Source organism: Elaeis guineensis, chromosome 1 (genome assembly GCF_000442705.2).
Source record: "Elaeis guineensis isolate ETL-2024a chromosome 1, EG11, whole genome shotgun sequence".
Lineage (NCBI taxonomy): Eukaryota > Viridiplantae > Streptophyta > Magnoliopsida > Arecales > Arecaceae > Elaeis > Elaeis guineensis.
In genome coordinates this window covers 116,842,656-116,856,952 of record NC_025993.2, presented here as the reverse complement: position 1 = coordinate 116,856,952, position 14,297 = coordinate 116,842,656, and the positions used below count along the sequence as shown (strand labels likewise).

General features: G+C 38.8%; 2 protein-coding genes across 2 annotated transcripts; both read right to left on the bottom strand.

The window, feature by feature from the left end:
* Positions 1 to 9,274: 9,274 nt before the first annotated feature.
* Positions 9,275 to 11,568, bottom strand: LOC105038828 (pentatricopeptide repeat-containing protein At2g29760, chloroplastic). The gene is given in 5 exon segments (XM_010914735.4): positions 9,275 to 9,427; positions 9,430 to 10,854; positions 10,857 to 11,177; positions 11,180 to 11,362; positions 11,365 to 11,568. Coding segments are annotated over 5 exon segments (2,079 nt in total). The 5' UTR covers positions 11,414 to 11,568; the 3' UTR covers positions 9,275 to 9,326.
* Positions 11,569 to 13,470: 1,902 nt separating this feature from the next.
* Positions 13,471 to 14,128, bottom strand: LOC105038774 (probable E3 ubiquitin-protein ligase XERICO). Its single transcript, XM_010914667.2, has one exon. It carries the CDS (start codon positions 14,103 to 14,105, stop codon positions 13,713 to 13,715), a length of 393 nt encoding a protein of 130 aa, XP_010912969.1. The 5' UTR covers positions 14,106 to 14,128; the 3' UTR covers positions 13,471 to 13,712.
* Between the last annotated feature and the right edge of the window lie 169 nt (positions 14,129 to 14,297).

Sequence of the window (14,297 nt, the reverse complement as noted above, 5' to 3'; positions counted from 1 at the left end):
TGTGACTGTCAAATGTATTATGCTTGCCTCCATGAGCAACGAGTTCCAGAGGCAGCATGAGGACATGGATGTTTCCTCTATTCTCCTTAATCTTAAGGAGCTATAAAGAGAACAAAGTCGAACTGCTCGATATGAGATATCGAAGCAATTGTTCTGTACCCATATGCCTGAAGTTCTTCCATGCAAATGCATGTCCTAAAAATAATTGATTTGATCACTCGTCTGGGACAACTGGATTTTGCCATGGATGGTGAACTGAACCAGGATTTGATCCTGCAGTCTCTCTCTGACTCTTTTCTCAGTTTGTCATTAATTATCACATGAACAAACTAAACATCAGCTTGTCAGAACTGCCGAACATGCTGAAAACAGTAAAGAGCCATTTCAAAGATGAAAAGACTCAGGTTCTCATGTTGATAAGATCAGCAAGAAGAAGACAAAGAAGAGTTTCAAGAAAAAATTGAACCTAAGACTGGTATCTCCAAGAAGAAGGCGAAGAAGGTCTCCGCCAAAGGTACTTGTTATCACTGTGGCAAGGAGGGCCACTAGAAAAGAAATTGCAAGGAGTACCTTGCAACTGTGAAATCGGCAAGCATTGCTAAAAGTTTGTATATGATACAAACTAATTTATCATTAAGTACTTCATTTTCAAATTCTTGGGTATTGGATACTGCCTGTGGTTCACACCTTTGCAAATCGTTGCAGGATCTATAGGAAATAAGGAATCTGAATAAAGGTGACTTCGAGCTGTTCGACGCTAGTAGAGAGTCTATTCAGGCCAAGCCGTAGGAACCAAGATTTTAAAGTTACCTTCGGACAAAATTTTGGAATTAAAGACCTGTTATTACATTCCTAATATTGTTAGAAACATTATTTCTGTACCGTTGTTATTGAAATAAGATTTTGAAATAATTGCAAAGAATAATGGTTGTTCTATTTATTTTTCTAATGAATATTATGGAAGTGCTTTTATTAATAATGATCTTATGTTTCTTTCACTTAATGATAATGTGCTTCATATTGATAATATGAAAAAAAGAAAGAGAGAGGATGTGAATGTCACATACCTCTGGCATTGCCGACTTGACAATATAAATGAGTCAAGGATTAACAAGTTATACAAAGATAATTTCTTTGATCCTTATGATTATGAATTATATGGAACTTGTGAATCTTGCCTCATAAAAAAAATGACCAAGACTCTATTTACTGGACATGGAAATCGGGCGAGTGACATTTTGGACCTTGTACATACTGATGTATGTGGTCCAATATCAACTCAAGCTAGAGATGATACTCTTACTTCATCACGTTTACTAATGATAGGTCAAGATTTGGATATGTGTATTTCATGAAATACAAATCCGAAGTCTTTGACAAATTTAAAGAGTATCAAAGAATGGTCGAAAAATAAATTGATAAAAGTATTAAAACTCTTCGATCAGATCGAGGAAGAAATACTTATCCAGCGAGTTTCTCGATTATTTAAAATAAAATGAAATACTCTCTCAATGGACACCTCCTTATACTCCACAATTAAATGGAATTGCAGAAAGAAAGAATCGCACTTTATTAGATATGGTGCGGTCCATGATGTGTTTCACGGATTTTCCAATATCCTTTTGGGGATACGCCCTTGAGACTGCAGCATATATTTTAAATAAATATCTTCGAAATCTGTTTCTAGCACTCCATATGAAATATGGAAAAGAAAAAGATCTAATCTTAAGCATCTTAAGATTTGGGGTTGCCCAGCTTATGTGAAAAATGTTGATAGACATAAACTGGATGCTAGATCAGAAAAATGCGTGTTTTTAGGTTATCCCAAGGAGAGTATAGGATACTACTTCTATAACCCTACTCAACAAAAGATGTTTGTTGGTAGGCATGCCATTTTTCTGGAGAAAGAGTTTATCCAAGAAGAAGGCAATAGAAGGTCTATTGAACTTGAGGAAGTTCAAAACCTACAATCCATCTAGGATTCACTAAATAGTTTCCAACCAGATGTGCCTATTGTTGAGGTAGAGCCACTACACACCTCCTCTCCGAAGGTCAAGTAGAGTGTGTAGTGTACCACTCAGGTATGGATTTATCATTGAGAATGACAACACAACCCACATCATTGAGAATGATGATCCTACGACCTATTCGGAAGCAGTCATGAGTAGTGACTCCGACAAGTGGCTAAATATCATGAAATCCGAAATGGACTCCATGTATGCCAACCAAGTATGAACTTTGATTGATGAGCCCAAGGGTGTGACCCTAATAGGCTGCAAATAGGTCTTCAAAAAGAAGATTGGAGCAGATGACCGGGTAAAAATCTATAAGACTAGACTTATGGCAAAAGATTTTAGACAAAAACAAGGTGTTGATTATGAAAAAACCTTTTCGTCGGTAGCCATACTCAAGTCTATTCAGATAATACTTGCTATTGCAGCATACCATGACTATGAGATCTGACAAATGGATGTCAAGACTACCTTTCTCAATGAAAATCTTAAAGAAGAAGTCTATATGATTCGACCAGAGGGATTTGTCTCTAGTGGAAGAGCAAATCATGTATGCAAGCTGAATAGATTCATTTATAGATTGAAGTAAGCATCGAGGAGCTGAAACATCTATTTTGATGAGACAGTCAAATCGTTTAACTTTATCAAAAATATGGATGAACCTTGTGTATATAAGAAGACTAGTGGGAGTGCTATTGTCTTCCTAGTCTTGTATATGGACGACATATTGCTCATTGGAATGATATTCCGATGTTGCAATCGGTCAAAACTTGGCTATCACAAAAAAATTTTTATAAAAGACTTGGGTGAAATGTCCTATATACTTGGTATAAAGATCTATAGGGATAGATCAAATAGGATGCTAGACTTGTCCCAGTCTAGGTATATTAACCTTGTGTTGAAGAGGTTCAATATAGAGGAAAGTAAAAGAGATTACTTGCCCATAGATCATGGCACACTACTCTCTAAGAAGATGTCTCCTAAGACACCTGAAGAGAAAAATAGAATGAGTTCTATTCCTTATGCTTCGATTGTAGGATCAATAATATATGCTATGTTATGTACCATGCCTGATGTGGCTTATGCCTTGGGCATGGTAAGAAGATTTCAGGCTGATCCCGAGGAGGATCATTGAAAAGCTGTGAAAAATATACTCAAGTACTTGAGAAGGACTAGAGATATTTTTCTGATATAGAGTGGATCTGATTTAAAACTGGAAGGTTATATCGATTCTAGTTTTCAATCTGATTCGAATGATAGCAAATCGATATCTAAATATGTGTTCATTCTATATGGTGGTGCAGTAAGTTGAAAAAATTTTAAACAGCAAACTATTGCTGACTCGATCACTGAGGCTGAGTACATTGCTGCAAGTGAGGCTGCTAAAGAGGCTGTCTGGATGAAGAAATTCATCACCAAGTTAGATGTGATTCCAGGGATTGAACAACCAGTGCCTCTTTATTGTGACAATACGGGACAGTTGCTCAAGCCAAAGAACCAAGATCTCATCATAAATCCAAGCACATCCTAAGACGGTTTCACTTCGTTCGAAAGATTATCGAAAGACGCGATGTGATCATGGAGCGAGTTGACACCGAGAACAATATAGCGGATCCGTTCACTAAGCCCTTGTCAACGCAGCAGTTTGATCACCATCTTGATAGCATGGGTATCAAGTATAAGGGTGATTGGTTTTAAGTGCAAGTGGAAGATTGAAAGAATAATGTCCTACAAGCCAATCGCATATGGGATGCGATAGGGTGTTTATTGTAATTTATCTTCCAAATTCATATAATTGACATTTATTATTAATAAAATAAGATATTTTTGATTCATTATATGCTGCATCTTATTTATTTTAAGATTATAATGAACCTCATAGGTCTGGACAATGGTTTTAGGGCCGTAATGAGATCACGTCAGTGAGACCTAATTTCTTGATAGTCCTAACCTAAAATATTCTAATCATTGGTACATTGAGTTAGGGATCAATGATACCGGAAAAACTTGCATGTCCTATGTATGCTCAGAAATGAGGATGGTTGATCTCACAATCACTTGTGTGGTAACACTAATACAAGGATATGGGTACTGATCAGAGAATGAGTTCACTGAATTGACCTATGAGAGAATATCAGATGAAGTCTTATTTACATATCAACTGATGATTCTCTAATGAAAGTTGTGCAAGTGATCCTTAGATCTGAGGTCACCATGGTACCTTGTGTACATGGATCCATGTTTTGGTTTCACTATCTAGTTTGGTTCTTTGATTCTTATGTGGAGTGTTTTGGATATGGTGAAGTGTGCATGGAGATTGTGAGTGATCAATAAGGGATCAGTCACTTCTAATAAGAGAAGCAAACATCCTATGTGATCTCATAGAACGATGATTTTGAAAGTCTTTGGCTAGAGCATGGTGATAATTAGAAAAGAATTTCTAATGCATCATTAACTGAATCATCGTCTTCAGATCGAGATACATAAAGATAAGTGATTCAGTTTGATATTTTTCATGCCCACAGCTCATCTGGGATGTTGTTTGATTGAAGAATTGAATTACGTGAAAACTTACCACTGAAGGATATTTTGATAATTTTTTATCAAAATTTTAAATCTTTTGGATAGTCATGATACATTGCTAGACATCAATCTTGACTTGTAGATTCATCAAAATTAAAAAATTTTAATTCTAGAGTCAATTTGGAAGAGTCCAAGTTGATTGAGACTCTTCGGATGATCTAATCTTATCAGATTAGGGTTACGTCGAAAGTCTGGATCCACTGTCGGCTAGATTTGGAATCCAATGGATCACACACTTTGAGATTTGACCTTGGTCTGATCTAATTAGAGTTTAATATAAATTCTATGGATTAATTTGATATGCTAGCACATTGTATTAACCCAAGTTTTCAAATTGGTTTAGATCAAATTATTTGAGCTAACCTAAACCGATTGGCTTTGACCTAATGAGATTGGGCCAATTTGGATTGGATCCTTATCCAACTTGAAAGAGTTTCAAGTAAAGGAGTCCTCCACGTCCATCAGAAGTCACGGCAAAAAATAAATACCGCCCACCTTAACTATTACGCGTTACTTTAAATTCCTGATCAGTTTTCCTATGTTTTGACGCCAAATTTAATTCAGATTTTTATGGCACATAGAAGACTGAGAGTTCTTCTGCTCTAAGTATCTGAATCGCCAAAAAGTTCACTCGATGAATTTATTTGATGCGTGAAAAGTTGGAGCACCAAAGGTTGGCACCCCATGGTCTCATGTGACGTCCCTTGGTCCCCTATTTATAGGGGACGCCCCAGATGGTTTCTTGTGGTGATTTTTGGCTGAGACCAAGAGGAGGAACGTAGTAAACATAGAAAAAAAATTGAAAAAAAATTGAGAAAAAAAATTTTGAGTGGCAAAAGTTGCTACAAGGGTGATGAGATTTTCAGCAAGTGTTGCTTGAATGCCCTAGGATTTAATTTTTCCATGTGTTGGAGCCAAAAATTAAATCTTAAATTGTGTGACATCTAAAGAATGTCTTCTTGGTGTCGTTTTGGTGGTGAGATCGAAATCAACTGGGCTTTGATGCGATCGTGACGCAAGTTCGAAGCCGGCAGTATTCTTGAAAAGACAAGGCTACGGCAGCGCATCGATTGGGAAGGACTTTGGCCAACTTTCGTGTGAATCACCGTTGGAGAACTTCTACCTTGGAGACTTGTGGAGAACACCAACTTGCCATTTTTTCATATTGGTTAAAGTATAATTTTCTATCTCTTTGCATGCTTGAATTTGCTTTGATCGTAATCGGCAAAGTGATTCTAAGATTTTGGGTTCGGCTCGATAATTTTATTTGATAAGACTATTGATTTGCTTGTTTTAAAATTTTAAAAAATTACTTTCCACTGCATGGTCGGAATCCAACACATGGATATCTTTCGAAGGTAACTTGTAGCCGTACAAGCATTCAGTCTCTACGGATATCCACACGAGACTCTGATATGATCAAAAGCATTTTGATCTCACCGAAGTGCTAGCTCCCTTGCAGAGATCGCATCTTGACGGTTGAAAATCTTCTTTTCTCTCAAGACAATTTTAGAGAAGAAAAAGAACATAGGAGGATGTTGATCTCTATGCTAGAGATCATGAGAAGAACTCTTTCTTCTCTTTTCTTCCTAAAACCTATGCACCAAATCTCTACAATAGAGATGTAGAAATTTTGTCCAACTTTTGGATAAGGAGAAAAGGAGAAATCCATATCCAAACATGGACAAAAGAGAGAGAGAGATGTCCTAACAACCAACTCTTGGTTGTTTGTAAGAAAGAAGGGATAACCATGAACTTACCTCATGCTAAGAAGCCATGATGCTGCGCCCTTTCCCCTTATTTTTCTCACATACGCTCCTCACCTTTTGGACGTGAAAACTTGATGCAAATCTTATCTTTCACCATCCCATATGGTGCTGTTTAAATAGGTGAAGAGGAGTTTGAGTTTAGGAAGGAGATAAGAGTCCAAACTCCTTTGGACTCTAACTTATTTTGTGCCGCCCACGATCAGATTTTTGCGCCCCATATACCTCACGGAAAGAAAGATTTTTCCCATGGTTCTTACACGCTAAAGTGTAGAGGGGGCGTGGATAATTTGTGGCGTCAAATCTGGTTTGGGCGTGGGCTTCTTATGGCGTATGGAGAAAGTAGAGTCCAATCCTCGTGGGACTCCTATTTAGGTGGCAGATTTAAACCAAATTAAATCCCAACCAATCTTAATCATATTAGGACCAGATTAGACCCCAATAGATGGAAATTCAAATCTGATTTAGAGTCCAAAGTATTTAGATTGGGTGTCACCTAATTAAAAAAAGAGACCTAGTCTTTTTTGGACTCTTTCTTGATGCTTGAGTCAAACTCAATTTAATCCTAATCCAATTAAGACTTGATGCACCCATAAATATGAGAATTCTTAGTCCAAATAGGAATTCAAATATTCTTGTTTAGATTCTAGTCTAATTAAAAATTGAGTCAAATCCAAATCTTAATTCAAATAAAAATTATTTTTTCATAAATTTAGTTATCTCATAACCTAATTAGGTTTGATCAAATCAAATCCATATCAAATCAAATTAAATCTAATTTAATTAAACTTGATGCAAGCCCCATAGTTCAATCATATTGAGCCAATTAGCAATCTAATTGCCAATTAATCCTCCTATAACTCACTAATTCTTGAGCGAGTTACTTAATGTAACTTTTGCATTGGATCAATCATCAATCAAATTGATAATCAAATCCTATCATGATTCATAATCGTAATTCAATTATCTTATCAGTCAAAAGTCTCTTTTGTGTGTGATCCTATAGATTCTATTATGTCTGATAGTGAGATATATTGTGATCCCTATCACAATATCATCGAAACTCTTTTCAATAGATTAAAATCGTTCCAATTTTGCCCATCAAAGATCATAGATCATCAAGATAATACTCGTGGGTCTTACAATCTATCAGTGACATCTAGCAGTATGTAGTGACAATCCAGCAGAATAAAAGATGATGAACCTCTAGGTGCAGTTAACGCATGATACAATCCCTCTATCGTGAGTCCCAACCAGATGGCAGGTCATGGATAAATCGTCAAACCTCATCATCGATCATATGATAGATTCAATCAGCTCGAGTCTATATGTGATTCCTATGAAAAATCTTTTTCAATAATCACATTGCTATGGCTATAGACTTAAAGACTCAACTTCATAAATTTCATAGAACTACTCCCTTCTGCTAGGATCGATAGATCCCATCTAGGTATACACCCTACTCCTACAATGGACCAACTGTCGCCAACATCCACTACAAGAGCTCATTGAGATCCATATTTATGTGTAGTCAAACTCCAACAGCCTCACTGCGAGTAGCTGTAGCACCGCAGGTCAAAGAATCAGTCATACAACTGCAGCATCGAGAAAATTACTAACAAGTGAGTAGACATCCATGTGACTTCTCGTGTTGGTCACGCTCAGTGCTAGTTGTTCTCTAACACCACCTGCGCTCTCGCTCCAGTGTCACTACACTGCAGACTCGAGATCCATCTGTCCGAAGGAAGCGATCCGTGTACTGATCTATCTGAATCAATCACCATTCCCATAATGATCCTATGAGCAGAAACAATTTAGGAATTAACCATCAATGACACATATTTCAAATTCTCAACTTTTTGAGAATATGTGTCATCATCTTGTTAATCCCTTGGATAATTCATGGACACATAAACATGAATGGTAATATAAATGTCCATTAAGTACAAAAATATGTCCTAGTAGTATGATATGCGTCAGCCAAGATTGGTTTCTAGGACATATATCCAACAAAATACAGTGTTGTCGAAGCATGAAGCCAAGAATTTCTCAATGAAAAATTTGTCAAGGAAATAAATCTCTGAAGTGTGAAAATTTTATGGACTTTGCCTCTTGAACTATTGATATTTGATGGTTTTCCTGGTTTCTGTGGTTTCAATAATATTTTATTTCTCCATATTTAAATAGTCTAAAACAGGCACGGAAAAAGAAAAATTTAAAAGAGGGATTTTCCATATCCAAAGGAGACAATGATGCTACAGAGAAAAGCGAAAATAAATTATCAGCTGCATATATGAAATCACGACATGGTAATTTCAAGAAACTAATATCATTTCACACTATAACATTGGCTGGAAGAGAAAACCATACCTTTCATGAGATTGTGGATAAGGAAAGAAGCTGCTGCAGGGTTAAGATGGAACTGCACACTGTTAGATAATTGTTTAGAAAACTGAAGCAAGAAGGATAGCCATGAAGAGCTCTAACTTATCTTCCTGAAGCTTCCAAGAACTCCAGAGGGGCATTAATTATTCATTAACAGGAAAGTGATACACTAAGAAACAGAAAACAATTTATAATGTTCAGAAACAAGGACAAGAAGTGAACATGCCCCACCATTTGCAGCTCAGCAATCAGAAATGGATTTCATGACCCAATTGAATTCATAAAGAAAGCTCTGAAAGGGCTATTTGCTGAACGTTGTGAGAAACTCACTAATGAGGCACATCAAGATGTGTTATCACATTTTATATCCAGCAACTTTGTTTGGCAATCAAAAAATAACCATGCCATGAAGGGAAGAAAAATTATGAAGTTTATGGCTTAGAATTTTGATGATAGCTTCATCTTTTAGTCTGAATACTCACTTAACCAAGAGAATGATTTAAAATCACAATTTCTGCAACTATAAAATGCAACAAATCTATGACTGAATAATTCATTAAGCATATGTATGTACCCAATTTTACCAATAATCGTTGCAAGAACAATTTCCATCCCGGAAATGATGGAATCTATTCCTATCTCTCACAACAATTTCTCTCTCATAAACCTTAGAGATCATCTAGTTGCTATGTGGCAATCTGTGCATACTCTGAGATTCTTCGACACCCTAATAGTTGCTCCAGGAGGAGATTTGATTAGCCCAAAGGCAATGGCCAACTTCTCGCTATGATGAGAGACCGATACTTCCTTCTCATCTTCCTCAGCATCTAGTCTTGCATCGGCTATGTTAGGCACATAACCAACCACCTTAATTTTCATGACCATCTCATCAACCTTATCATATATCTCTTTTGATTGTGGGTGAGCACTATCTTCAGCAAAAAACTCATTGATCACCCCATCCACTTCAATCAAGCTGCACCCTGGAGTTTTCTTAATCCCTTTCTCCTTCATCTGATTCCTCACCTTTACTGCATCCTCCCATCTACCCACAGATGCATAAATGCTTGAGAGAAGTATAAAATCCCCACTATGTCTTGGCTCCAATTTGACAATTTGCTTCAATGATTCTTCCGCGATCTCCACATTCTTGTGAATTTTACAAGAAGCCAATAATGTTCTCCACACAATCGCATTAGGTTCAATAGGCATGTTCTTGATAAAGTGATATGCCTCTTCGATCAAACCAGCTCGGCCTAGAATATCAACCATGCAACCATAGTGTTCGATTCTTGGCTCAATACCATAATGATGAATCATGCCATCAAAAAATTGTCGACCCTCTTCAACTAGACCTGCATGACTGCAAGCAGAGAGAACACCAATAAAAGTCACATCAGTTGGCTGGAGATTAGCTTCTAGCATGGAATAGAAGAGATTGAGGGCATCCCTTCCCTGCCCATTACTTGCTAGCCCCTGGATCAGCACCGTCCAAGTCCATGCATTCTTCCTTGGCATCTTCTCAAAGGCTTCTATAGCATTTTCAATGCATCCACACTTAGCATAGAAATCAACAAGTGCAGTGCCAAGGGTAACAGTAAGCTGCAATCTTTTTCTTTTTATATAGGAATGGACCCACTTGCCAGTCTCAAGTGCCCCTAACACCGCACAAGAAGAGAGAACACTGACCATTGTGACTTCATTGGGATCAACATCAGCCTCTTGCATCTCATGGAAAAGATCAAGTGCTTCCCTACATTGATTTGACTGGCTATAACCAGAAATCATTGCACTCCAAGCAACAACATCTCGAGACGGCATTTTGTCGAATAACATCCGCGCCTGGTCAACCTTGCCACATTTAGCATACATATCTACCAAAGCTGTCACCAAACTTTGACTACCCTTCATCCCATTTGCCTCTACATACCCATCAATCCACTCCCCCAAGTCCAAGACCCCCAACCGTCCACACGCTGTCAAGACACTTATCAGTGTAACTTCATCAAAAGTTACTCCTGCTTCCAACATTCGACGAAACAAGTTGACAACCTCCATCCATTCCCCAGCCTTGAAGTACCCTGCGAACATGGCATTCCACGTCACAACCCTCTGTTAGGCATTTCATCAAAAAGGCCTCGCGCAAGCCGAACCTCGCCGCAACTCGCATACATATGGATCAAGCTATTCTGAACAAAATCCTCCGAACCAAAGCCACACTTCAGGATAAATGCATGAATTTGTTTCCCATGTTCAAGAGAATTGAGCCTGGAACAGGCCTTGAGAATGCAAGAGAAGGTGTGCTTGTCAGGGGGAACGGCACGGCCGAGCATGTGGAGGAAGAGGCGGAGGGCCTCGCAGGGGGAGCCGGACCGGATGAAGGCACGGATGAGGATGTTGTGGGCTTGGGTGTGGGGGAATGGGGTGTGGGGAAGACTTGGAGGGCGTAGCCGAGGCTGCCGGGGACGACGAGGGCCGAGGATTCGAGGAGGTTTTCGGCGACGGCCGGGTGGAGGACGGCACCGGTTTTGATGAGATGGGCGTGGATTTGGTGTAGGTCCCGGAGGGTCTTGCATTGCTCGAGGAGTAAGGTTTTGGGGTTGGTGGGGACCAGGGAGGGGTTGGGATGGCGTTGGTCGTGGGAAGGATGAGAGGGATAACGGTCATAGTTCTACTTTCCCTCCCTCGCCCTGAGGGAATTGAGTCTGCTAAGCTCTATATTCCACACAGCCTTGAGTTGGCCATTTAGAGCTTTGAGGTCTGATTCAACCACACCCGCCTCTCAACTGGCTCACAGGAATGCATAGAAGCACAAATTAAGGCAAATAAACTTCAGTACTCCTACATGTATAAATATATGCATATTGTTATGAGTTTATAGCTACATGCCTAAAGAAGGAAAATTTATAATTGGTCTTAATTAGAGATCTATGTATTAGAGGTTAGAGTTCGTGAGATAATTTTATACTCTGTAATCTCTAATTTTTTTTCATGATTGTAGAGTCGAAACAAACTTTTCCTTGATATATTATGGGTTCGTAATTCTTTTAGATCAAAAGTTATGGCTATTTGAAGTTTTGATCCCTATTTTGACTCTCCATCCATTATTTGGGCTTTCGCTGCATCTGGCCCAAATACTTTTTAGCTAAAAGTTCCGCATCATTTTTATCTTGTTATTCTTTCAACCCATCGAAACCGAATACAGATTTGCAGCTACCAATATCCAATCATCGTCCAATCCATTTTCAGCTTTAGCACATCCAAGCGAGGTTGTATGTTTTCATGGGAATACATTGAAGCACATGTTAAAGCAAATGAACTTGTACATTTGTACAAGTGTACACTAGTGCATATTGATATGAGTTTATAGCTAAAGACCTTTTAGTTCATGCGGTTGGGGCGTGGGGCCGTGGAAACATGTTCTAGTAAGCTACACTGAATGGTCACATGGGGTGCACAGAATCAAATCATTGCATGTCTGTGTGTTGGTGGTCACTGCATTTGAAAAACAAATATAATAATCTAGATTACCACATTATGACATTTAGTTGTTGGGAATTTTTCTTGAAGCTTGAGGAGCATGCCAGGTTGGTGACTGACCTTCACTGTAGTGTGGATTTGGGAACAAAACTCAAGACAATATAGATGCTGACCTCCTCTAACCATCATGATTGTGTGAATTCCTGCTCAGTGATTAAGTGGTAGAGCTTTAAGAAAGCTTCCTTTCTTAGCAGATGCAGCTGTTTCCAACCCTACCCTATCAGTTTTTTGTACACTTCAATAGAGACTGCACTAATAGAGCTTTCTGAGTTGCATGCATAAACCTTCAAAATTGAGTGTCATTGTAGATTGTGGCTAGCATTTGGTATCAGTTCCATCTGCTGCCTTCATTTTAATTGGCAGTTTTATGATGAAATCCACACCCCCTGGCCTCTAAGAAGAATATCAGGTATCGATACCTTATTGCTTCTCAGAGTAATTGCTGCAGGTTATAGCAATTAAAGTTCAAAGAAATCTTACAATGTTCTTGGCTCCGGTTTAGAGAAGTGATTCAAAATGGTTGAATTGGTAGGGTGATAAATTGCAAAGAGTTGAACCAGTTGGTGCATTTTGCCATTTTGATAACTTCATGTTCATGTTCTGTATGTTTCTAAGCAGAACCATAGCTGACATGCATTGAAATGGACACCTCATTGCCCTGTTGCAGTGTTCATACTGAGCATATGTGCTTTTGTTTGCTTCTTTCATGATTAATGAAATTGTATAACAAAGATCTATGGTACATATGTTCTATTTCTCATCAACTTTAAAGGAACCCTCTCTATGCACAAGTAACCCTAATACCTGAAAATCTACAAATATAACACCCACTTAAGCTTGTATTTGCTGGAGGAAAGGTTAACTCTCTGTTGCTTAGCCATTTCAGCAAAATATACTTGATGCCCTTCCATGGTTGATCTATCATGTACACTTGAGAGCTTGAGCTAAAATCTGTCATGTTTGAGTCTATCATGACAGAAAAAGTGTGAGCTCTGTTTCTAGGAATGTTGCAGATAACCTTGGTGGTGCAAAATTTTCAAGATGCAACATATCTAGCTATCTAGTAATCTTTTATTTCAAAGAAAGATGTGCTATAATTCCCAACCAATCCATACACAAACCTTAGATAAGATATTTAATTATTTAGAGAAAAATCGGTGATTCATAGGAATAACAACTGTAAGGAGAGAAAAAAAGTGATTCTTTCATCATGTTCAACATGGCAAATACATACAAAACGGGTTATTCATTTTTAACTACATATGAACTCCACACTGAAGGGGAAAAGGAAACCACATATTCACTTGAAGGGGGGAAAAAAGGTAAGCAGAAAGCATCTTCAATCCCTCCCTCTGTTCAACCCAAAAGCAGAAGAGAAACAAGAAGATAGAGAAAAATCTAAGTACATGAAAATTGAGACACAACCTTAAAGCATAGATCTACAGAGTGGGCAGGTGGAGTGAAAGAGACCCAACCAGCGGTCCAAACAAGCCCTGTGGAAGAAGTGCCTGCAAGCTAACACCTCACTGACCTCTTCCTCCTCTTCAAACCCATGGAGGCACACAGAGCAATCCCCAACTCCACCATCCTTCTGCCTCAAATACTTAAACCGGGTCACACGGGCTCCAACTCCTGCACTGCTCACCATGCTTGTCTCCAAGGTCTCCTCTTGCCCATCCTCACCACCATCAAATCCCATCACTTTAAGAATGGCCCATCTCACCCCACCCATCAGCAGTACTATTGGAAGCAAAGCATTTGCCAGTAGAGCAAAAGGAAGGCCAGCCTCTGCTGGGCTTGGCATGCTATATAGCCCCATCTCCAATCCCCCCCCCCCCCCCCCCCCCCCCTCTCTCTAGCTTTCTCTCTCTCCCCCTCTCTCTCCAGTGAGTAGAAAAGAGTGACGGGCTAACACAAGGCTATGTGGGACTATTAATAATAGCAAAGGAGAGGAAGCTTGGCTCGGCCATCCACAATTCCGTGTGCTGCCACAAGAAGGTTGTTTTCACTG

What these genes read in the sequence shown, in the direction of transcription:
- LOC105038774 (XM_010914667.2), bottom strand. Translation starts at nt 14,105, where the DNA reads ATGGGGCTATATAGCATGCCAAGCCCAGCAGAGGCTGGCCTTCCTTTT.